This window comes from Triticum aestivum, chromosome 7D (assembly GCF_018294505.1).
Source record: "Triticum aestivum cultivar Chinese Spring chromosome 7D, IWGSC CS RefSeq v2.1, whole genome shotgun sequence".
Lineage (NCBI taxonomy): Eukaryota > Viridiplantae > Streptophyta > Magnoliopsida > Poales > Poaceae > Triticum > Triticum aestivum.
In genome coordinates this window covers 522,721,747-522,746,706 of record NC_057814.1, presented here as the reverse complement: position 1 = coordinate 522,746,706, position 24,960 = coordinate 522,721,747, and the positions used below count along the sequence as shown (strand labels likewise).

At 43.7% G+C, this 24,960-nt stretch overlaps 2 protein-coding genes across 2 annotated transcripts; one reads left to right on the top strand and one right to left on the bottom strand.

The window, feature by feature from the left end:
* Positions 1-3,662: 3,662 nt before the first annotated feature.
* LOC123168335 (uncharacterized) lies at positions 3,663-10,495 on the bottom strand. The gene is made up of 5 exons (XM_044586205.1): positions 8,595-10,495; positions 7,400-7,567; positions 7,043-7,309; positions 6,863-6,945; positions 3,663-4,990 (listed from the first exon to the last, which is right to left on the bottom strand). Exons 1-5 carry the CDS (start codon positions 8,680-8,682, stop codon positions 3,815-3,817), a joined length of 1,782 nt encoding a protein of 593 aa, XP_044442140.1. The 5' UTR covers positions 8,683-10,495; the 3' UTR covers positions 3,663-3,814.
* An 8,724-nt stretch (positions 10,496-19,219) lies between these two features.
* On the top strand, positions 19,220-24,672 carry LOC123171043 (protein FORGETTER 1). The gene is made up of 2 exons (XM_044588709.1): positions 19,220-23,223; positions 24,196-24,672. Exon 1 carries the CDS (start codon positions 19,283-19,285, stop codon positions 23,207-23,209), a length of 3,927 nt encoding a protein of 1,308 aa, XP_044444644.1. The 5' UTR covers positions 19,220-19,282; the 3' UTR covers positions 23,210-23,223; positions 24,196-24,672.
* The last annotated feature ends 288 nt before the right edge of the window (positions 24,673-24,960 follow it).

Below are 24,960 nucleotides of genomic sequence, written 5' to 3'. Positions count from 1 at the left end.
TTGTTTCGCCAACTTGATCTATTTATCTTGCAATGGGAAGAGGTGCCCGGTAGTGGGTTCGATCTTAGGTGCTTGATCCCAGTGACAGAAAGGGAAACGACACATATGTATCGTTGCTAATAAGGATAAAACAATGGGGTCTATCTCTACATAGATAGATCTTCTCTACATCATGTCATCGTTCTTATTGCATTACTTTGTTTTTCCATGAACTTAATACACTAGATGCATACTGGATAGCGGTCGATGTGTGGAGTAATAATAGTAGATGCAGGCAGGAGTCGGTCTACTAATCTTGGACGTGATGCCTATGTAATGATCATTTCCTGTATATCGTCATAATTATTTGAGGTTCTATCAATTGCCCAACAATAATTTGTTTACCCACCGTTTGCTATCTTTCTTGAGAGAAGCCACTAGTGAAACCTACGGCCCCCGGGTCTTCTTTCTCATATATTTGCTTTGCGGTCTATTTTATTTGCACGTTTTATTCAGATCTATTAAACCAAAAATACAAAAATACTTTGCTGCACTTTATTTTATTTGTGATCTATTTATTCAATCTATTACAACTTTCTCCCGTCCATGCACCGTTTCTGGCGCCGTTACCCGAAAGGGATTGACAACCCCTTTAACACGTCGGGTTGTGAGGTGTTGTTATTTGTGTGCAGGGGTTGTTTACGTTGTGTTGCTTGGTTCTCCTACTGGTTCGATAACCTTGGTTTCATATCTGAGGGAAATACCTACCGCCGTTGTGCTGCATCATCGCTTCCTCTTTGGGGAAATACCGACGTAGCTTTAAGCGACATCAAGGGGTCTAGAGGGGGGTGATTAGACCCTCAACAAGTAAAAGTGGCATTTTTTAAGTTGTTCAAGTTAAGGTAGAGTATTAGCACAAGTTTAAGCATTCACAATACATTTCAAGCAAGCATGGAAAGAGTATAAGCAGCGGAAAGAGTAAAGCATGCTATTGCAAGAAAGTAAAGGGATGGGATTGGAATGTGCAAACGCAATGAAGACACGGAGATTTTTGGTGTGGTTCCGATAGGTGGTGCTATCGTACATCCACGTTGATGGAGACTTCAACCCACGAAGTGTAACGGTTGCGCGAGTCCACGGAGGGCTCCACCCATGAAGGGTCCATGAAGAAGCAACCTTGTCTATCCCACCATGGCCATCGCCCACGAAGGACTTGCCTCACTCGGGTAGATCTTCACAAAGTAGGTGATCTCATTGCCCTCACAAACTTCTTGGTTCAACTCCACAATCTTGTCGGAGGCTCCCAAGCGACACCTAACCAATCTAGGAGACACCACTCTCCAAAAGGTAATAGATGTTGTGTTGGTGATGAACTCCTTGTTCTTGTGCTTCAAATGATAGTCTCCCCAACACTCAACTCTCTCACACAGATTTGGATATGGTGGAAAGATGATTTGAGTGGAAAGAAACTTGGGGAAGGCTAGAAATCAAGATTCTTGTGATAGGATTGGTATATCTTGATCTCAACACATGAGTAGGTGGTTCTCTCTGAGAAAATGTAAGCTGGAAGTGTAGGCACGTTTTGATGGCTCTCTCACATATGGAGAAGGGTGGAGGGGTATATATAGCCTCCACACAAAATCCAACTGTTACACACATTTGACCCAACTCGGTCAAACCGAATAGAAGAACTCGGTAAGACCGATTCAGTTCAAAATGTGAACGTTAGGAATCTCGGTGGGACCGACTGGAACAACTCGGTGGGACCGATGTGTTAGGGCTAGGGCAAAACCTCATCTCGGTGGCGCCGATTGCATGAACTCGATGAGACCGATTTCAGCAAAGAGCAAACAAAGAGTTGGTCAAGCAAACTCGGTGTGACCGATCGCTCATTTTGGTGAGACCAAAATGTTACAAAGGGAAACAGAGAGTTTGCAGGGCCATCTCGGTGAGACCGAGATCCGTATCGGTGTGACCGAGGTGTTAGGGTTTCTGGCAGTAGCTATGTCAAATGAACTCGGTGGCGCCAGATAGAAGATTTCGGTGGGGCCGAGTTTGACTTTGGGTTTTAGACATATTTGGAATGAGAAAGTGGTTGAGGGCTTTGGAACAATATCACTAAGCCATTGTTAAACTTGTCTGAAATACATTAGATAAAAGCATTAGTCCAACACAAGAGATATGATGATATTAATTATCAAAATCATTCAGGAAATCCAACACAAGAGATATGTTAACATTAATTATCAAAATCAATCAGGAAGCACTTGTGCTTTCAGAAGGCAACACACCCACAGCAACTACAGGAGCCCTATGCCCCACACGGCTCCACACTCTCTGGCAGGTTGAAGGCAGCGAACCCCGTGTGCGCTGGCTCATCAAAGGCAGCGCCATCAGGATCGAAGAGAGCCGCCACCGCCTTGATGTGATGTGGAGCCAACGGTGCATCGAAGAGCTTGAAAAATAATAGCAAAAAAGTGTAACAATGGAGATCAAACCTACAACCTCCAGAAGGATGAGTTAGACCGCTACAACCGAACCAAAGCCAGGGACGACAATGGAACTGGTTACCACTGTATTTATCTATACTTTGAGCGTTTAAATTAAAAAAAATGAATTTTTTGCTCGTCATGCGTGTCTCCCGTGGGGCAGCGAGAAATGCTCGCCCGGTATCCAAATTTCTCGGGCGGTACCCAAAACCATGATGGTGTCTGAGCATGGACTAAGATGACGTGTTAACTCATGTACGGAAGGAGATTTATTTGAGAGAGGAAATTCTGGAAACTTTTCCAGTAGTTACCCAGATGTCAATACAGCACACACACATGGGCCCAGGGAGAAATCCAACAGAAGCAGGCTGGCCGGTCGGTTAAATTTTGGTGATGTGGCGCGTAATCATCATCAAGTTAGCCAATAAGTCTACTTCAACACTGCCAGTCAAAAGTTTTGGTTCACTAAGTTTGAATGAGTTCACATCCGAGGTGAAGAGCTCACCTGCATCAGTGTCTGAACCAGCACGGCATGCAAACTCATTAAAAGGACATGTATCAGCATCTGACAAATTGTCCCAGGTAAATGTGCGGCTAAATTCAGGAACTGATGTTTTGCAAAGTCAACAAATTAGCAGCCCTGCAAAGTCCAAGAGTAGATCTTCTGTTCGTGAAGATGGTGGCAATTACAGTAACAAACCAGTAAAAGATGCGAGCTATTTTATTACCTTTTTTATAGGTCCATGCAGTTATTTTTCGCTGCATACTTTACAGAACTTTCTGTAAATTTGTATCAGTTGCATAGCTTTTGTTTACCTCTACATCTATGACGATGACCCACTCCAAATAATCCCCACGTTAATCTGAATCAAAAGGAGAAGACCAGAACAGCATACATGATTTTATTCATTGATGGTTGATTTAGTAGGTACAATCCAATCAAGTGTGTCCAGCTCCCAGATTGTGTTCCTCTCCAACCTTTGAAACTCAGTTTTCAAGTTTAGCAATCCAGCATTTATTCTAAGGACTCAAATCCTCCCAAAGAAAAAAAACTTGCGTTGGATTGAATCAAAGAAATCCAGGCAAAAAGCCTGGTGCTCCTTTGTTCGAAGAACAAAAACCCTAGACTAGATAGAACTGACACACATATGGAATTATATAAAGTCATAATGCATCACAGAGGAAGATAATATGTAGAAGTCTGGAAACCGATTAACAAATGGGTTTAACCAATGCCACAGAGCACTGGTAACATGTCCGAGCATCAGCAGCTCTCCCATATATCTCCTGGGGATTTCTCCACATGAACCTTTATTGCTTATACTTCACCAGTCTTATTATTGTTACTAAAATAAAAGCAGTTCTTGAGTTGCCCCTCTTCTGGCGGGTCTAGAACGGCATGCCGTAGTCGTCGCCGCAAACTGGGGGCTCCAGACCCCGAACACGTTGTCGGCGACGCCGGACTGGTTCGCAGGATCGGACACCGGGGCGTCTCCAGCGGCGGGCTCTTCAGCCATGGGTTCGTCCTCGACGACGTTTGCCGGGTTTGCCTGCTGAAGCGCCTGGTTCCAGGCTTCGTCTACCTGGAGCAGTTCCTCTGGTGAAATGCCGTCTACCTGGAGCAGATCCACTAGTTCAAGGCCTTGCTGCTCCTGCCCCTGTCCTTCCATCTGGTTCGTCAAGAATTTCTCCACCTCTTTCCAATCCCAGTCACTGAAAGGCTCAGACTGCGCATTCTCTGCGGCGGGGTGGTAGTTGTCTATACCGTCAAGCAGGGCATTGCCTGCTAGATCCACCAGATAACCAGCGCCCATGGCTGCAGCAGGCACCTCGTTCACTTCATGTGGAGTAACTGCAGCGTGCGCCTCGTCCATGGTGTCTTTCTGCAGAGTAACTGCGGCGTGCACCTCGTTCATTGTGTCTTCCTGTGGAGTAACTGCGGCGTGCACGTCGTCATTGGTGTCTTTCTGCATGTCATCGCTCTCCAGGTTGATGACAATCTTGCCTGCTGTTTCAGTAAGACTGATCTCCTCTCTCTCCAGGTTGATGAAAATCTCACGTCCATATCCATCAAGTGCTTTGCTCTGTACAGGCAGCACCTCACGTTTGTATGACAGGCTCTCATTATAGTGCTGCAGGCTCTCCTGGTACCAGTCCCAGATAGATTTGGTACCATGTATCAGAACTGGAGGTGGACGTGCATTAGTCTGAGAAACTCGTGCTCCAGCCGAACTCTCCCCCACTTGTCCCCACCGCTTTCCGGGGTAACTGTACCACATAGCAGAGGCTGCTGAACTTCCCTCCATGTGTGGCCACACCATCCCGGGGTACTTGTCCCAGATAGAAGAGGCAACCCCATGCGTGAACTGCGTCTGGGTTGTTGCCAAATGATTATTGGGTTTAGCACTGGGTGCCTTGTATGCTGATGACATCATCTCAGATAATTCCTTCATTCTGGCATAATGTTGATAGCCCTCTTCATCGTGAGATAACCTCTGCCTCTGCGCTCGCAGCCGGTGTTTCTGCATCACAATACAGAACAGAACATTCAAGACAGGGATCACACATCACAATATAGAAAGTGAGCGTAATGAAGAAATTATAGCGTTTTAGCATAACAACGCTGAAATAGATGAACTTGAAACTTGTGGAGTATGTTTTTTTTCTCAAACAAGCGCCCGGACGTGTTTCGTTTTGTATTAGAAGGAGAGTGCCAAGAAAGCACAAACAGTCACAACAAGGCCAAAAAGAAGCCAAAAGCCCTACTGCTAGCATCAGCTAAGGGTAGACCAAAGTTACGTCAATAAGCCCCTAATTTAACCAATAAAGGAGAAAATACCTATAAAGTAGTACATTGTTCACAAAATTCCCATTAACATGATAACAATTATTAATCAGTCGATTTGGTAAACTGGGTTATAATAATGCTTTGGATAGTCTGATTATTTACGAATTCGGTGCTAACATGCATAAAGTTTTTTTTTCCAATTGTGATTGGTTCTGTAACAAAATCTACTCCTGAAGCTGCATGGTTTGGAAATTTGAAATCTTATCTAGAGCACCATATACAAAACTTAATCTCCATGGCATGCAGAGACAGAGAGTACAGACTACTGAGTACTGACGCAGGTATGAGACATCCATGTACATGTGTTTCTTCTGGAAAATAAAGAAATAACAAAGGACACACAGTAGAGTATCACGGTGGAAACATTCTTTCCTTCCAAGTTTATTCAGTTAAAATGGAATCTTGACCCTTGTATTTAGCATACAAGCCTGCCAGTAACTGTGTGAGCTTTTACTGGGGTATGAATTAAAAGGTCAAATATTAAATAAAGTTCTCTTCCTATTTGTTTCTTCAACAGTTCAACAGTGTGCACATAGTTCTTTAAAATTTTGTGAAGTCGGACACTGTTGCCACAGAAAATTACCCAATTGATTGAACAATGCAGAACCTATATTTACACAAAATAAATAGCAGAGGGAAATGTTTTATTTTTCACACTAAGATCAAACCAATAATAAAAAATTAATTATTATGTTGTTGTTGCTATTCCAGTAGGTGTTTGTTTCTCTTTTACCTTTTTCCCTTTTGCCCAATCACTGTATGTTAATGAGCACATGAGTTGGTAAAAGGACTCATCTGCACGTAACATCAATTTCTTTGGTCACTCAGCCTCCATGCGTTAGTTACCGTGTTCCTCAAAATCTTGCCGAATCAGAAATCCGAATCCGAGCCAGATTCGGAGACCGTGACTTTGTCCGAGCAGCACTAGCTGCTGGTACTTAACGTGCCAGGGTACAAAACAGTGATAAAGGTGATGACCAAGCGGTGGCATACACCTACAACTTCAGGAATCGTGTAATGATGACCACCGTGATCAGATCTCTTGCAATTAGCTGGTTCTGCAAGATTAGTTTAGGCAATGCTGCAACCATTCTGTTGGTTAATCAATATATATGTGCAGAAATGGCAAGTGCATAGTAGCTTCCATCTCTACCAAATATTCATTCATGGGGGGATCAGGTTGGCAGTGGCAATTAATAGCCAATGGCCACGGAAGGGGGATAGTCAGCTGTAGTGGTGGGAACCAATGACTGGACAGAACAATGGCCATGCCATAGAACTTCAAGGCTATAGCAGAATGACAATATCATCTTAATTAGTGGCAAAAACAAAAGGTTTCGTTCGGGAAAGTGCATAGGATGAAAGAAAAATATAAGGCTCAAATGCCAAACGTTCAGTCAGTTTAAACTAACTAGCATGCATAGGTTGTCAGCTTCTACTACTTATGATCGTCTATTAAACAAACAAAATTTAACAAAAAACGTACATAGTGCCTATTGATGTACCGGCAATACCACAGTTGAGGTAAACTAAATCGATCACCCACCTGGAGATGGCTTGCAACATGCTGTATGGTCAAATTCAAATCCTTGGCATTCATGTACTGGTGAATGTTTTGAGCCATAGCAGCTGTTAGCCAAAAAGAAAACAGACACTCAAAGGTCATGCTTTTTCAGCTGTTAAACATAACAAACGACTAATTTATGCCAAGTGCAGATAGCCTTACACGCCCCAAGCACTTCAACAGCCTGCAAGAACTTCTCATGGAGCTCACTGCTCCATAAGAACCAACCCAGATTCTCTGAATAGACATTCGCGTTCAACGCATCTTGTTTTTCATCCTCAGTTTCAGACCTGTGATTTTTAATAGACCTGTGTTGAAGTGCTCTCATCCTCAGAAAATTGACGGTTTCAGTATCCAACGGCTTAACCACATTGAAGCATGTTCCAAGGGTCAAGCGTGTAGAGACTGCCTCATCATAGGCACACATAGCTGCAACCAAGAAACAACACTCCTAGATTAATGAGTTTGGAATGGAAGAAAATTTCTTAAAACAATACAGCTCTGAATACAAATGCTTACTGATGAGAGGCACTTTAAGTGCATTCAGGATGTGGTGAAACAGCACCAAGGTGTCCATCTCTGCATTGCCAGGATGAACTTCCGCTACTACCAAATCAAGCTCCTCATTTTTAGCAACCCCCCTTTTAAGGGAATCTAGAGCCTCTTCCACTGTTTCGAATGGAAGAACTACAAAACAGTAGAAGTTAGACTCAAAATTTTGGAGAGTAAACACCGTGTTATCATGTCCAAATATAGTTATATTAATATCCCAACCTGCACGTACTATTGCAACAAGTGAGTATCTTCTAAGGACTAATATAGCTACTTGGTATGTGATTTTTCTCATTTGACCACATAATCCAACACTTTCTGCAATCTAATAGCACTTGGAAGGGTGGCCCAGTAACTAGCAGCTAGCTACTCCCTCCGTCCCATAATATAAGAACGTTTTTGACACTACACTAGTACCAAAAACGCTCTTATATTATGGGACGGAGGGAGTATATCCCATTACGAACTACATATGCTGCCTCCGTTTAAACTGTGAAGTTCACACAATATATTACACACATATGCTATATAATCTAATGGTCAGGGTGACGCAGTACCTATATGGGAACTGCATCTGTTTCCTTTCTGTTTAAAAATGTCATAGATCTACGGAAATGCTCCACATATATATGATGGTCGTACGAGCTATACATGATACTGAGGACAGGTTCACTGCCATGTAGGGCCATAGCTCGCCAAGCTTCACGTCATGAGAAGCGTTCTATATCCACACACGAAAGCCATCCAACCGTTAATTAGTGGTCCAGATCATGATGGATAGAACGTATAAATTGTCCCACCGGACGACCGTACACCCAAACTTCACGCCAAGCAGCCGTACACCCAAACTTCCCGCCAAACAGATGTACACCCAAATTTCCAGCCAAACAGCCGTACACCCAAACTCCCCACCAAACAGCAGAAATATGAAATATGTGAAATTTGATCAGATGTGACTGTGGATAGAAGACACCAACAGATATCAAATCGTGCCTTTTATAGTAGCCCCATGAATATGCAAAATCTTGTGCAACAGATATCAAATCGTGCCTTTTATAGTAGCCCCATGAATACTACCTTTCTTCTCCCTCTAAAAACAACTTCCTTTTTGGACAGGAAGGGGAAAATACGAAATGGAGATGCTTGGGATTGAAGTGTGCACCTTTGAAGTTGAATCTAGCAAGCGTATTGGAGATGGTCCACAGGGAAACCGGATCTCGATCAAGAACTAAAACTGAAAGATTTTCCATCAGGTCAGTGAGACCCTATGGGGCGGAAACGAAATCTGCCAATGTTTGTGGTGGATCTAACCATATATGGATCTAATACCTTCTTTCGGCGTGAGACCTTCACCAAGGGCAAAAGATACACACTATATACCAGACGATGTCAGAAAAGGACAAGAATTTAAGTAGACTCCATCTAAGTTTTTATTCAAAAGCTGACCTGTATTTGGACAGGGAGGTTGAACAAGATATACTTACTTGAGAAATACAAAAGTTAACATCATTATTTTGTCCTCTTGTGCTTCTTCAGTTTCCAATGTAAAGAACATGCAAGACCATGTACAATGCAAGCCGATGCTTATCTGTAGAGAGCAGATGCTTAATTATGCACCCCTGTCACAGACATAAGCACCGGTGCTTAAGAAAAACACAGTTTGTTTTACTAAGCACCTCTCTAAGCATCTTGCATTGTACATGGTCTAAGAAGGAGTGAACCCTTCCCGTCATGACTTAATGTTATCTGTTCTCTATCACCACGCTTGCTTTTGGTGACTAGTGATGAACGATGTAATAATGATGGCTATATGTTCACATGTATTCTCAGTATGTTCATGGCTCCAAATTTACCTAAGGCGCATGTAGGGCACATGCATGTTCTCCCTAGCTCTAGCCCACAGTACTATTTTTTTCTTCTTCATTCAGTACCTAGTGTTCATATGAAAGAAACAAAGCAAGCAGGCCATTCACCTATTAATTAGCAAACATATCAATACTTCAGTTGCAATAATTAGAACTTCCAAGTCCTAAAGGGTCTCAAGTCTCAATTATCAAATTTCAAAACAAACCAAATGGTGATGTGCTGCTTTAAGATGATTCCTCAAGAAAAAGTCTGAAGGGTAAATAAGGTAATTTATTGGCCAGCTTCATTACTTATAACATGCAACAGTTTCACTGATTTATGGCATGCTGTCATGCATACCAAGAATTCTACTACAAAGAGTCCTCCTGTGGACAGGTGTCGTGATGACATGTCATATAATCAATGGGTTAATGCATGCCGGTAAATTTGATCTTGTGGTGCTATCTGGCGCATGGTTGGCAATGTTGCGAGCACGCAATCCTACATGATGTATGCATGAGCACTAATTGCACCGATGTACAAGATAACTTCACAAAAGACAAAAAAAACACTAGTTGTAGCCGCGATTGCATCACTATCTTAATGCCGCAACAGACACTCACCCTAGCCCCAATTGCATCACCACATCTGCTCTTTTTAGGCAGCAAACCTACATATCTATCCACACGATAATGTACCAACAAAAATAATGAGATGTGCGGTTGATTTCTACAAAGAAAAAAAGGTATATAACCGATTCCTTAACAAGGAAGATATGCGAATGATGTTAAACATTATGCAGCCTCTAAGTGGGATGGGACAAACTGAGGAGGAAACAACCAGGGCAAGCCTAAAATCAATAAAAACTTCTAAAAGAGAAAGTATCCACGCTACGGGCGACCGCCCTGGGTTCCAATGCTTGTCACCACCCCTATCCCAAAAGATATATGACATGGCCTGTGCCCAGTGTGGTGCATGTGTTTCTTGGAGGAACTGATTGCACATATATCATTTTTGAAGGAACTAATTGCCCATCTCGAAAACACAACACCAGGAAGAGATCCCAGACGAAATGCCCTTCAAATCGAAACCTGGAAGTCAGCTTTTTCTTCAGATAATCGAACCTGGATCCACATACTTCTAAGCAACAATCGAAGTAGGCGCGACACAGATGCTTTAATAATAACCAAACTAAATCGAAGTAGGCAGACGCTTCGGAATGGTGCGCGCTTACTGGGGGAGGGATGGCCAGGGTCGAGGGCAGCGGCGCCACCGGCGAGCGCGAGGCGTAGGAGGAGGAGTCGCGCCTCCCGACCGGGCGACGTCGGGATCCCTCGTCTCTCTCGCCGGCGGTCGCCGCCTCGCCATGCGCCGCCTCGCGAGTAGTACGGTCGTGGCACACGGGGATTCAGACGGAAACGGATGGGCCTGGCTGCTCATGGGCTCAAAATGCTTTAGCAGAGTGGGCCCTGACATGGCCATATGAGCTGGCCCGGCCATAAAAGGGCCTGGCACGACACGGCCCGTATCGTGGGCTTTTAGATTTTTTTTTTGTGGCTCACATATGGATCGAAAGAGACGAGCCCCTAAAAAAAATATGGATCGAAATGCCGAAGGGAGAGCAACTAATCAGCGAGTACTCTTTACACACAAAAAAATATCAGCGAGTACTCCTTCGGAAGCCCCCGCAAAAGTCGCCGCCACGTGTCTTGCTCTGGGCGCTCCGTTCGAAAAAAAAATCCAGTACACCTTTTCAGCTTTTATATTTTTTTTCTTTTCGGATTTCCCCCGTTTTTTCTTAGGTTTTGCATAGAAAATCTAAAAAATTACGCGAAAAACGTCTTTTTTTCTGCAAGAGGCACAGATTTAATTTTTGTGGAGGCACGAATTTGCTTACGTGGGAGGCACAATCGTGCCTCTCGGAAAGAAAAAAAATCATTCCGCGAGAGGCTTAAATTTGCTTCTGATGGAAGTATGTATTTGTTTCTGCGAGAGGCATAACCGTGCCTCTCAGAAAAAGAAAAAATGAGCTTTCTTTTTCTCTCCGCGAGAGGCATAGATTTACTTCTCGTGGAGGCATGTCGTGCCTCTCAAAAAAAGAAAAAAAAAGAAAGTTTTATTTTTCTTTTATGGGAGGCGTAGATTTATTTCTCAATGAGGCACTGATTTGATTTTGTGAGAGGCACAATTGTATCTCTCAAAAAAGTGGGCATGCGCATGCTTCTGTTTAGTTTTTTCGTCTAGTTTTTTGGTGAAAAAATATCGTTGAAACCTATCAACATGGGATCTAATTTTGAGGATCTCGACGTGAGGAATCCAACAGTGAAAACTGTTCGAGATTTAAACACATGGTTTAAGAGATAAAACATTTTAAATAAATGAATTTATTAAAAAAAACTTTCGGGTTGCGGCAAGTGGCGCCCTGAGTACTCCTTAATTGGTGATTTCACGTGCTTAGCATCGTTTCCTTCTACAGTGATTTCATCAAAATTGTTCGTTTGAAAATTTCCCGAAAAGCTAATTATAGGTTCTTCTGTTCATCGAAACAATAGGGTCGTTATGCTTATTACTAAACTTGTTGAAGAGATGAAATAGAACCGAGGTCTATCTTTTTTATTAGAGGTTGAATCGATCATCAGAAGAAGAACTGGGCCAAAAATTAGGATACATTATCGAAAAATGAAACTTCCATTGAAGAGAAGCAAATGAAACGCTTTCATAAACATTCTCGTAGAATCGAGAATGAAGTTTTCATTCCATACATGCCAGATCATGAATTAGTAACTGCATCCAATCTCCAAAAAGTCTTGATTGTTTCGATTTCTGAAATGGGATATTTACGGAATCCTCGTGAATAGGATCAAACCTTATTGCGTGCTATTTCCATAAGATTCTTCTTTCTTATTCTTAAGCAAGCCCTCGAGAGGGCTTAGTTGATCATGATTTCCCGTAATGCTCTCTCTCATTTTTAATTTTTTGCCACATCATTTTTTGTCTAAGTGGCACCCTTAGCACCAGTACACCTTAGAGCACTAGAAGGACCTAAGAGATGATCTCTTAGCATAATATGTCTCACCATATTTTCAGGAATAGCTAGTTGTATTTAAGAAAAGCTAAAAGATAATCATTGTAGACATTTTTTTATTATCATCTCTAAATTACATGCAAAACTTAGATAAAAATATCTTATTAACCTCTATACATGCCTAATTCGTGTGTTGTGCGGGCCTGTGTCGGAACAAAGATCCATGCACGCAGGTCGGCCTTACAAACACGGCTCATATTGCCAGTTTTGAGTGGGCCGCATTTTTTTGGGATCAACATGCTCCTCCACTGCCCCAATTTCTTTCACCAAACCCTCATGCGAGCAAAAAAACTCCATGACCGAAATCCTCGCCCCCTTCCTGCGATGGCCGGTGGCGGCGCTTCCCCTTCCCTGGCGGCGGCCGCCCCCATGGTCGTCCAGGTGCGCTGCGCCGGCTGCCGCGGCGTCCTCGCCGTGGCCTCCGATATTACCGAGTTCATCAGCCCCAAATGTCGCATGGCGCATCGCCTTCCCCCCGAGCTCATGCCCTCCTCCTCCCCGCCCAAGGCATCGCCTACCCCGTCTCCACCCCAGCCTCCTCCCCTTCCTCCTCGGCCTCACTCTCATCCCGCGCCTCCTCCTCCCCCTCTCCCTGCTGCTTCCCGCCGCTCTGGGCCATGGGTGCAGGGCGTGGACCCCACCAAGATCCAGCTGCCCTGCGCGCGCTATAAGGTCATCCTCAATGTGCCGCACGCCCTCGCCCGCTTCAGCTGCCCGCAGTGCGACGTCGACCTCGCCGTCGACATCTCCAAGCCCACCACATCAATGATGATACGTGTTTTTGTCACAATTATCATCATAGAAGTGTCATAACCATGACAGAAAAAAATTGTTCGGGCCGTAATGTCACGGGTGTGTCTTTTTTTTTGTAGTGCTAGGCACCTACTTCTAAGGCAAGAGGGAAGACAATCAGAAACATATTTGCTGCTGAGAACAAGGCCGTTGTGCCTGAGAGAGAGAGAGAGAGAGAGGAAGAAGAAGAAGAAGCCCCAGTGCTAATGAAGCTTAGACCCAGACTGCCAGAGCATAATGATGCTCATCCTATTGATGAAAAATATGAAGAAGAGAAAGGACGAGGGATTGAGTAAACAGAGAGAGGCAGACCCCTACTCCATCAGAAGGAGAACTGCAGTTGACTATTGTTTCTACACCAAAGAGTAACAAGATTTCTATGAGACAATTTTGCTTGATAAGAAGCCCATTGTGAGTGACATGAAGTGGGTGGACTGGAATTACATTGACCTTCATGACGACAACTTCCCCCATATTCATGAGGCTTCGGGACCATTGGTGTTGATGCATTCGTTGGGAAGAAGCTGACATCATGGAATGATGAAATGATTATGCAATTCTACTCTTCATCTCACTTTTATCCCAATGAAAGAATTGTCTGGATGACAGAAGGAGTGAAGTACCAATCCAGTGTACTTGAGTGGGCCACTTTGCTTGGTGTGCCCGAGGCTGATGAAGATGACATAGATGTCTATGCTAAGCCCAAGATGGATTACAACTCCATGGCCAACATGTACACTGAGGTACTGGAGAAGTACAAGGAATCTCATAAACTTGGCTCGGTTTATTTCTTGTTGGCAGGACTTGCTACCTCCAACACTATTATGAGGCATACCTTGATACCCAAGTCACGTGATGAGAGGATGATTCGAGGTCACTCCATCAATTTGCCGCATCACATTAATGAACATGAGAAGATCAAAGTCATGGACCTTATTGTAGAGACTATCAAGAGGACAACTGCTGATCAGAAGAGATCATGTGGATTTGCCCCTCATATTCAGATTCTTATCAACTCCAAGGGTGCAAACAAGAACCTTCTGCTGGATCGCGAGAATTTGCCACTTCGGCCAGAGTTTGAGGACAACACTATTGTCATGGATCCTTCACATCCTACTTCAGCCGCAGCTCATGCTAGTGCAGAGGCTGCAAGGGCTTCAGCAACCAGTGCCCCCTCAGCTCCAGTGCTCAAGCCAAGACACACCAGATGCAATACCTCATTCAAGCCACTCAGAGGATCGAGCGGAGCCTGGCCAGCCTCGTAGAGAACCAGAAGCGCCTTGAGAGGATTATAGAAGAATTTTTTTATGATATGGATATTAAAGTGATAGAAGTTCAGTCCACGGTGGAGAAGTTGAAGAAAGAGGTGGATGAGGCAAGGCATGCTAGCACTAATGAGGATGAACACCATAGCCCACTGCTTCCCACTACTGCTCAGTTCCAGAGGATGCCAGGTCAGCTGCAGTGCCAAACACTTCCAGAGGCACAGTTTCAGCTCCAACTGCTACTCCCTCCGCTGCTCCATCAGTTGCTCCTGCTGTCTCCACTCCTCCAATTCAGCAGACGTCATCCGAGGCATTTGCCGACACACTCATCTCGACTCCGACATCGACGCACACCGGCACTGCAAGTCAGAGGACTTCACCACCCTGGAGCTACCGGAGATCAAGCCTAGAGAGACGATTAGCTCTGTACTTATTCGAACTTTTTTGGTACTTGTTGCCAAAGGGGGGGAATTTGTATAGATCATTAGGCTTCGAGTGAGCGAGTGTTTTGTTTTTCCTTGCTTGATTTTCTTTGACTTTTTGCTACAATTTGGTTTGTGCTACTTCGAGATACTATTGTGCGATGCTTGTATGAGACTACGTTATTGTGTGCTTGATCATATCGTACTTTGATGATATACTTGCGTGGATATTCATTCCATATGCTTTTGTATGATCATTCACTTGCTTACCTGGTGATGAGTGTCATTTACATTGCAATCCTATCATTTTGAGCGCTCCACCAAGATGTATGTCGCATGGAAGAGTAACCCATGGAACCTTGATTGTGCATTTGCATTCAAACGCAAATTTTTAATAATGCACAAATTTAGGGGGAGCTCTTGTTTATCACATACTTCTCAAAGCGACAATGTATTTCATTCATTATATCTTTGATCGAAGCTTTGATCTATATGTTGTCATCAATTACCAAAAAAAGGGGAATTGAAAGTGCAACTAATCCTCGGGAGGCTTTGGTCATTAATAATAACATATATGTCATTGATCTAACAAACATTGATGATAGATTTCAGAAAAGATCAATGATTGGCATGGCATGAACTAGTGTGGACCCCTCAAAATGTGAAGAACAAATTTGGCTAGCCCAAGACTCTACATTTTTAGTTTACTAGTCCAAGATCACATTGAGTCCCTTAGGAAAGCCAATACTATTAAAAGGGGGTGAGGTATTGTTGATGAGGTCGTTGCTCAAAGTGCTCAGTGAAAATGCTCCAAAAACCCTCACTCACTTTCCCAAAACACATCTGTCCAAAACCCTAATTCGTCATTTCGGACCCACCGACACAATCCATTCTGGACCCACTGAAATGACCCTACTACTGCCACATCCAAAACCCTAACATTTCGGTCTGACCGAAATGGCTCTCGGTCCCATCGAGATGCCTGGCCAAGTTTCTGTGATGAAATCACTTCATCTTGGAATCACAGAGTGAAAATGATCGGAATTACTGAAACGAGGTTATGCCTTTGCCATTGCACTTCGGTCCCACCGATATGGTATAAACGGTCTCACCGAAAACGCTAACGTTCAAGTCTTTTGCAGTAATCGGGCTCACCGAGTTCATCACTTCGGTTCCACGGAGTTAGGTCAAAAGCTTGTAACGGTTGGATTTTTTATGCTGCCTATTTATACCCCTCCACCACCACTTACTCTCAGAGAGAGCCATCAAAACGAAACACAACTTCCACCATTCATTGTCTGAGAGAGAACCACCTGCTCATGTGTTGAGATCAAGAGATTCCATTCCTACCATTTGAACCTTGATTTCTAGCCTCTTCAAGTTGCTTTTCACTATAATCTTTCTCCTACCCAAGCCAAATTTGTGTGTTAGAGAGAGAGATTGAGTATTGAGGAGACTATCATTTGAAGCATAAGAGCAAACAGTTCATCACCAACACAACATCTATTACCTTTTAGAGAGTGGTGTCTCCTAGATTGGTTAGGTGTCACTTGGGAGCCTCCAAGATCATGTGGAGTTGAACCAAGGAGTTTGTAAGGGCAAGGAGATCGCCTACTTCGTGAAGATCTACCCGAGTGAGGCTAGTCCTTTGTGGACGTAAGCCATGGTGGAATAGACAAGGTTGCTTCTCCGTGAACCCTTCGTGGGTGGAGCCCTTCCTGGACTCGTGCAACTGTTACGCTCCGTTGGTTGAAATCTCCATCAACGTGGACGTATAATAGCACCACCTATCGGAACCACGCCAAGAATCATCGTGTCTTCAGTGCGTCTGAAATCTCTGAACCCCTCCTTTACTTACATGTGCAATATTTTACTTTCCGCTGCTTCATTCTTAGAATTGCATGTGTAGGGTGATACTTGACTTCCTAAAATTGCTAAAATCTGCCTACAACAAAAATTGGGAAAATGTTCGGTTTTATTTGAACAAGTAGTCTAATCACCCCTAGACATATTTTTTATCCTACATTAACAAAAATGGGTGCAGAAAAAAATTGTCCGCATGGGTGCGGCCAACATGCGACATGTGGCGGTGCTAGGGCACACCACATGATGCCCTGGGGGTACTTCGCAAGGGATGCCCCTATATTTCGCCGAAAGCGATTCTAACTTCCGACTCGGAGAAGGGGACGAGCTAGGTGGGGTGGCCCACGAGCGCGGGAGGGCATAGCCTGTTTTTCTCGGGTTTTTACGTTTTGTGTTTTTGTTTTTTGTTCCTTTTTCTACTTTTGTTTATACTTTAAAATATTATAAATTTATATATTAAAAAACACTCTATAAAAGCATTTGAAAAATGTTGAACAAGTATTTGAAAATGTTTAACAAGTATTTGAAAAATGTTGAGCAAGTATTTGAAAAATGTTGAATAAGCATTCCGAAAAATGTGGAACAAACATTTTAAAAATGTTGAACAAGTATTCCGAAAAATGTGGAACAAACATTTTAAAAATGTTGAACAAGTATTTGAAAAATATTGAAAAAGTATTCGAAAAACTTTAATTAAGCATTTGGAAAATGTTGAGAAAGTATTTGAAAATGTTAATCAAGCATTTGAAAAATGTTAAACCTGTATAGAAATATTGTTGATCATGTCTTAAAAAAGTGATGAATTTTTTTATCATGTATATAAAAATGTTAATCAAGAATTTGAAAAAAATGTTTAACAACTATTTGAAAAATGTTAAACAAGCATTTGGAAAATGTAAAATGTGTATAGAAAAAATGTTGATCCTATATTACCAAAATTATGAAAAAATTGAACATGTGTATAAAAATGTTAATCAAGTATTTTAAAATATGTTGAACAAGTGTTTGAATAATGTTAGCACTTGAAAAATGTTAATGTGTATAGAAAAAATGTGTACATGTATTAAAAAAATCTTGTTATTTGAAAACTGTTAATCAAGCATTTGTGAAAAGTTTAAAAAGTGTGTATAAGAAAAATCTTGGCCAATTATTCAAAAAATGTTAAGTCTTGTATTTGTAAAATGTTAATAAAGCATTTGAAAAATATTTAAAATGTGTATTAGAAAAAATTGACCATGTATTAAAAATATATTAATTTTTTTGGAAAATTGTTAGACTTGTATTAGACAAATATTGTTGACATATATGAAAAATGTACTTTGAAACCAAAGGAAACAAAGAAATATTATATGAAAAAGAAAAGAAAAACAGAGAAGAAATAAGAAAACCAAACAAGAAACAAGGAAGATGAAAAAAGCAAACGAAAAAACTGATGAAAGACGAGAAAGAAAAAAAACAAAATGGAATTAAAAAGGAAAAGAAGAAAAACCCCAGTGAAAACCAAGAAAGCAATAAAGAAAAACAACAAAAAACAAAAAAAACAATGAAAATAGAGAAAAAGGGTGAAAAAATGAAACAAAAAACCGGAAAAACGGAGAAGAAATAGTGGAAACCCCTCTCGATTCGAATTAAGTAGGTCCGACCTACTAGTTTAGCAGGAACGTGATTCTAGCCCAGCGGCAAGCAGCCCGTGCAATCAACCATTACATTAATGTTCGAATGCCCCAGCACATTTCCTTTTCTCTTCTATTTCTTTTTAAATGCCCCCTATTTGACTGGCCTGTTACTATGCGGTTCGACGCGAGAGATCGTTTTGTCTCTAAAATGCGAGATATAGTCGTTGTGCTTCGCAAGGGTACCCGCCAGTTAATTGGTCCCGACTTTAAGGCTTGGCTTCGAGAAGCAGTCATGTTCCATGACACGTTGAGGGATGTACAATGGCGCTATCCTAGAAGTGACACGTAGGACTATTTCTTTTAAATGACCCCTATTGGGTTGGCCTGCAGTTCGATGTGAGAGATTGTTTTGTCTCTGAAATGCGAGATATAGTCGCTGCGCTTCCTAGGGGTATCTGTCAGTTAATTGGTCCCAGCCTTAAGGCTTGACTTCGAGAAGCAGTCTTGTTCTATGACACGCTGAGGGCATGTACAATGACGATATATTAGAAGTGCCATGTAGGATAAATGTCGAGGTGGATGAGAGAGAAATCATAAGAAAAAGCTTGTCTTCTCTTATTTAAGAAATGATCTCTTAACACAATATAACTCACTATGTTTTAAGAAATAGCTAATTATTAAAAATAAGGCTAAGATATACTTTTTCCGTTTCATAATATAAGAGCGTTTTTGACATTACACTGCCTTAGGCCGGCCCGGCCTTTTTAATCGCGTGTGTTGGAACAAAATTTCATTCTCGCAGACCGGCACGGCCCGTATGGCCAGGTTTGAGTGGGACTGTGGGAGGCATATTTTTTTTCGATCAACATGCTCCTCCACGGCCCCATTTTCTTTCACCAAACCCTCCTGCGAGCAAAAAAAAAAACCCCTCCACGGCCGAAATCCTCTCCCCCCTTCCTGCCATGGCCGGCGGCGGCGCTTCCCCTTCGCCGGCGGCGGCCGCCCCCGCGGCCGTCCAGGTGCGCTGCGCCGGCTGCCGCGGCGTCCTCGCCGTGGCCCCCGGCATGACCGAGTTCATCTGCCCCAAATGCCGCATGGCGCAGCGCCTTCCCCCCGAGCTCATGCCCTCCTCCTCCCCGCCCAAGGCGTCCCCTACCCCGCCTCCGCCCCAGCCCCCTCCCCTTCCTCCTCAGCCTCACTCTCAGCCGGTGCCTCCCCCTCCCCCTCTCCCTGCTGCTTCCCGCCGCTCCGGGCCGCGGGCGCAGGGCGTGGACCCCACCAAGATCCAGCTGCCCTGCGCGCGCTGCAAGGCCATCCTCAACGTGCCGCACGGCCTCGCCCGCTTCCGCTGCCCGCAGTGCGACGTCGACCTCGCTGTCGACATCTCCAAGCTCCAGCATTTCCTTGCCGCCGCCGCCCCTGGGCCTGGCTTCGTTCCTCCGCCGCCTCCGCCCGCGCCTCCAGTCCCAATGCCGCACATGCCCTTCCTGCCGATGATGCCGCCGCCGCCGCGCATGCCGATGGCCCTGCCGCCTGAGCCGCCGGAGGAGATCAACGAGGTTGCGTTTGACGTTGAGCGAGAGGAAGAGGAAGGTGACACTGTTGGTGAAACTTTCATGGATTATAAGCCTCCTAAGCTATCTCTTGGTCTTCCTCATCCGGACCCTGTGGTGGAGACTTCATCTTTATCAGCGGTGCAGCCTCCTGAGCCTACTTACAACCTGGCTATTATGGATGAATTGGATGAGACCAGGGCATTGTCATGCTTACAGATTGAGACAATAGTGTATGCTTGTCAGAGGCATCTTCACCATCTCCCTACTGGTGCTAGAGCAGGTTTCTTCATTGGTGATGGAGCCGGTGTTGGTAAAGGGCGTACAATTGCTGGGTTGATCTGGGAGAATTGGCAGCAGGGGAGGCATAAGGCATTGTGGATTTCCATTGGTTCAGACTTGAAATATGATGCCCGCAGAGATTTGGATGATGTTGGTGCAAAATGTGTGCAAGTGCACGCGTTGAACAAGCTGCCATATTCTAAGTTAGACTCGAAGGCCACTGGGATCGCAGACGGAGTTGTTTTTGTTACTTATAGCAGTTTAATAGCATCCTCTGAGAAAGGGTATTCACGTTTGCGGCAGCTGGTAGAGTGGTGTGGATCTGAGTACGATGGTCTTGTGGTGTTTGATGAGTGCCACAAGGCTAAAAATCTGATTCCTGAGGCAGGAGGTCAGCCCACTCGCACTGGTAAATCAGTTCTTGAGATCCAGGAAATGTTACCTGAAGCTCGAGTGGTTTACTGCTCAGCAACTGGTGCATCAGAGCCTCGGAATTTAGGCTACATGGTCCGGCTTGGTCTCTGGGGAGACGGAACATCATTTCAGAGTTTTCACCAATTTCTAGGTGCTCTTGAGAAAGGTGGTGTGGGTGCCCTTGAACTTGTTGCTATGGACATGAAAGCTAGGGGCATGTATGTCTGCCGCACACTTAGTTATAAGGGTGTTGATTTTGATGTTGTTGAGGCACCTCTAGAGGACAGAATGATGAATATGTACAGAAAGGCAGCTGAATTTTGGGCTGAGTTGCGTGTTGAGCTCCTATCAGCAAGTGAGTACTATGCAGAAGACAAGAGCAATTCGGCTCAGATATGGCGGTTATACTGGGCCAGCCATCAGCGTTTCTTTAGGCATATGTGTATGTCTGCAAAGGTGCCTGCTGTTGTGAGGTTGGTGAAGGAAGCCTTAGCAGAAGAAAGATGTGTGGTGGTTGGTCTCCAGAGCACTGGTGAAGCTCGAACAGAGGAAGCTATCACAAAATATGGTGTTGAAATGGAAGACTTCATTTCTGGCCCTAGAGAGTTGCTTCTTAAGCTGGTAGAAGATAACTATCCCTTGCCTCCAAAACCTGATTGTTCTCAGCAAGGTGAAGAAAAGGTTACGGAGGTCCAGCGTAAGCGGCATTATGGACCCGATGTATCCTTAAAAGGACGAGTTAGGAAACTCGCAAAAATGGAAGATAGTGATGATGGAATGGATGCGCACTCTCCATTGGAGTCAGACCATGAATTAACAGATTCTGAAGAGGAATTGCATATGTGTCAGATCTGCAATACCGAGGAGGAGAAGAGCCTGTTGCTTCATTGTTCCAATTGTGCTACAAGTGTTCACCCTGGCTGTCCAATTCCACCATGGACTGGAACGTTGACAGATGATTGGTTATGTTATGCATGCAAGGAGATAATAGAAGGCTATTTTAAAGAGAGAGATGCTTACATGGCTGAACTATCAAAGAGATATGACAGTGCAGTGGACAGGAAGTTAAAGATTTTAGAAATCATCCGTGCTTTAGATTTGCCTAATAATCCTCTAGATGATATCATTGATCAGCTAGGTGGTCCAGAGAATGTTGCAGAAATAACTGGAAGGCGCGGCATGCTAATAAGAGCATCAGATGGAAAAGGTGTTGTTTACCAGGCGCGGAACACGAAAGAAATTGCATTGGACATGATCAATATGCATGAAAAGCAGCTATTCATGGACGGAGAAAAGTTCATCGCAATAATATCGGAAGCAGGATCAGCTGGTGTTTCCTTACATGCTGATCGAAGGGTAAAAAATCAGAGAAGAAGAGTACACATAACACTTGAACTTCCTTGGAGTGCAGACCGTGCAACCCAGCAGTTTGGGAGAACACATCGTTCTAATCAAACTTCTGCACCTGTATATAGGATTCTTTTTACCAACCTTGGTGGTGAAAAGCGATTTGCGTCAATTGTGGCAAAGCGACTAGAGTCTCTTGGAGCTTTAACACAAGGAGATCGAAGAGCTGGACCATCACTTAGTGCTTTTAACTATGACAGCAGTTATGGAAAAAAAGCCCTGACAATGATGTACAGGGGTATAATGGAACAGGATGCATTTCCAGTTGTGCCTTTGGGATGCTCTGAGAATCAATCTAGTCTCCAAGAATTCATCACTAGATCAAAAGCTGCATTAGTGGCAGTTGGAATTATCAGGGATGCTGTAATCTGCATTGGAAAACATGGAGGAAAGCTTACTGGTAGGATTGTTGATTCTGATATGCATGATGTGGCCCGTTTCCTCAACCGTATTCTGGGATTAGCTCCAAACATCCAGAATAGGTTATTTGATCTCTTCACAAGCATACTCGACGTAGTAATTCAGAATGCACGAAGTGAAGGACGGCTTGATTCTGGTATTGTTGATATTAAAGCAAAAAGGGTTGAAATGAAAGAACCACCGAAGACAGTTCATGTTGATAGCCTGTCTGGTGCTTCCACGGTGTTGTTCACTCTTACAATTGACCGTGGAGTTACTTGGGAGTCGGCTAAGGCAATTCTTGAAGAAAGGCAGAAAGATGGTGCGTGTTCTTCTAATGATGGGTTTTACGAGTCCCGGAGAGAGTGGATGGGCAGAAGGCATTTCATGCTAGCGTTTGAAGGCTCAACGGAAGGAATGTACAGAGTAACTCGCCCTGCCGTCGGGGAAGCTTCGAAGGAGATGCCTTTGGCTGAACTAGAAGGAAAGTACAAGAAGGCCTCATCGGCTGACAAAACTGGGGAAGGTTGGCAGGAAGAATATGATGTGTCGTCCAAGCAGTGCATGCATGGGCCCAAGTGCAGACTTGGAAGCGATTGTACTGTGGGCAGAAGGTTACAGGAGATTAATGTTTTGGGTGGTCTAATACTTCCTGTGTGGGGCGCGGTAGAAAAGGCCCTGAATAAGCAGGCCCGACTGGCTCACAAGAGGATACGTGTCGTACGCTTGGAGACAACAGATGACAACCATCGGATTGTTGGGCTTGTCATTCCAAACACAGCAGTGGAGTCGGTGTTAGAAGGTCTGCAGTGGGTCCAGGACATCGACGAATGATGTGGAAACTACAGGTTATTTCTCTGCACATTCTTCGGTCTGGTGTTGTGGACCAAATTTCTGTAGCTAAGGAGGTAGCTTTCGAGGTTTAAGCTTTCTTCTTCTTTCTTCATGGGGTGGAAGAGCACAGCTTGGTGTGATGGATGATGTTTAGCTCCAAAATTAGGAAAGTAAATACAGCATCTTCTGTTTATTGGAGTGTTTTTTCTTGCTCAAGTCTTGCTAAAAAACATATTCTGTCACCCACAAGTTGAAGGGCCGTCAATGAATGAAGAATAGTGATTCCCCTGTCAACGACATTTAGTAAACTGTAAAACTGCTCATTTTTTGGGAAGATATATGGTTTGGAAATTCCCCATTAGCTAAACAGTTTGGGGACTTGCACTGTTTAGTTAATGAAAAGAACAAAAGTGTGTTTGATCTCTGGGATGGGATACAGTTTAGATGTAGTACTCCTACTAAATCAGCGACAGTTAATATGAGTCGGAGGGTACCTTTCTGAGAACCTTTTCAGTAGAGCTTTGAGTCTGTGGTATGATCCTGAGTCAATAGCTAAGTCTGGTTTACTTGGAACAGGAAGATTCTTTAATTATGGTAATATGAATCTAAGGGGGTGTAGTCTTTGTGTGCCATTGTTAATTTTAGAGGTGTCCAACCTATCTTTCTTCCTGTTGTGTGGCATGTGAAGGTGCCACCCAAAATCCAAGGGGTTTTTGTGGCCTCTATCCCAAGATAAAGTAGACATATGACATTATGGCTAAACCTCTTTAGTGCATCCACTGTACTGAAATCGAATAAATATGCCATCTGTTGTTTGAGTGCATTGGTTGTTAGGACAGTTTGGGATGATGTTAAGCAAGTGCTTTTGAAGTTGCCATTGTTGATTTTAAAACACTTGCTAGTCATTGATGATTATGCAACAAGAAGTTCTTGCGCTTAAACAATCTCTAGTTTCTGATTGAAAAACCTGGATCTCTCTGAAACAGGTTTGGCATTTGATGGTGGGGGCTACCTGGTGGAGTGTTGAGGGATCTATTACTGCTCAAGAACTTAAGGTCACCCCTGGTACTAGAACCATGGATTCATCTCGGGCGGCAGCCGTTGGCGATGCAGACCATGGAGTAGCTTCGCTGTAGTAGTTGATGGAAGGAAGGGATGGGGGAGACGAAATCCATGGCGTCGGATTCTAGCTGTGGCGACTTCTCCTCCCTCCCTGGCTTGGCCTTTTGGTTGAGTCTGCAGTTTACTGCCTTGCTGTAATAGTGCTTGGGTGCCCTGATTTGGTTGGCCTTTTAGCCGTTTTGGCTGCGGCCTGGGGGTAGAAACATGTATGTAGGCTTAAAGTTTGGCTGCTTGAAAACCTGATAACATCTTGCACTTAGGGGGACGTTCTATGGCATGTGGCCCCCTGATGTGACTAGAGTTCAGTGTTGCGGATGCATCCTTGACGCCGTGAGGTTCTAGTTGTGAGTTCATTTTAGATTGTAGCTGGAAACTTATTTCAATTGTGAACTCAGCGTGATACTTTAGGTGGCCAACATACATTTCGCTGGTCAAAGTGAGAGCCTAAGAATATGTGCATGAATTATAAACCCAGATAAAGCAAAACTTTTGCCCCCATTTCAAAAAATATAAGAAAACCCAGACAAAGTTGTTAATAATCAAATCAAAATCGATGATCTGTTACCGCATCCTCAGGCGAGGAACTAACGCTCTCCGGATGCAAGGGCTGAGACTAATTGCCAACTATA

What these genes read in the sequence shown, in the direction of transcription:
- LOC123168335 (XM_044586205.1), bottom strand. Translation starts at nt 8,682, where the DNA reads ATGGAAAATCTTTCAGTTTTAGTTCTTGATCGAGATCCGGTTTCCCTG. An exon ending in TGTTGAAGTGCTTGGGGCGT is followed by an intron (nt 6,946 to 7,042) that starts GTAAGGCTATCT and finishes TTTGGCTAACAG; the next exon opens with CTGCTATGGCTCAAAACATT. An exon ending in ATGTTGCAAGCCATCTCCAG is followed by an intron (nt 4,991 to 6,862) that starts GTGGGTGATCGA and finishes ATTGTGATGCAG; the next exon opens with AAACACCGGCTGCGAGCGCA.
- LOC123171043 (XM_044588709.1), top strand. Translation starts at nt 19,283, where the DNA reads ATGGCCGGCGGCGGCGCTTCCCCTTCGCCGGCGGCGGCCGCCCCCGCG.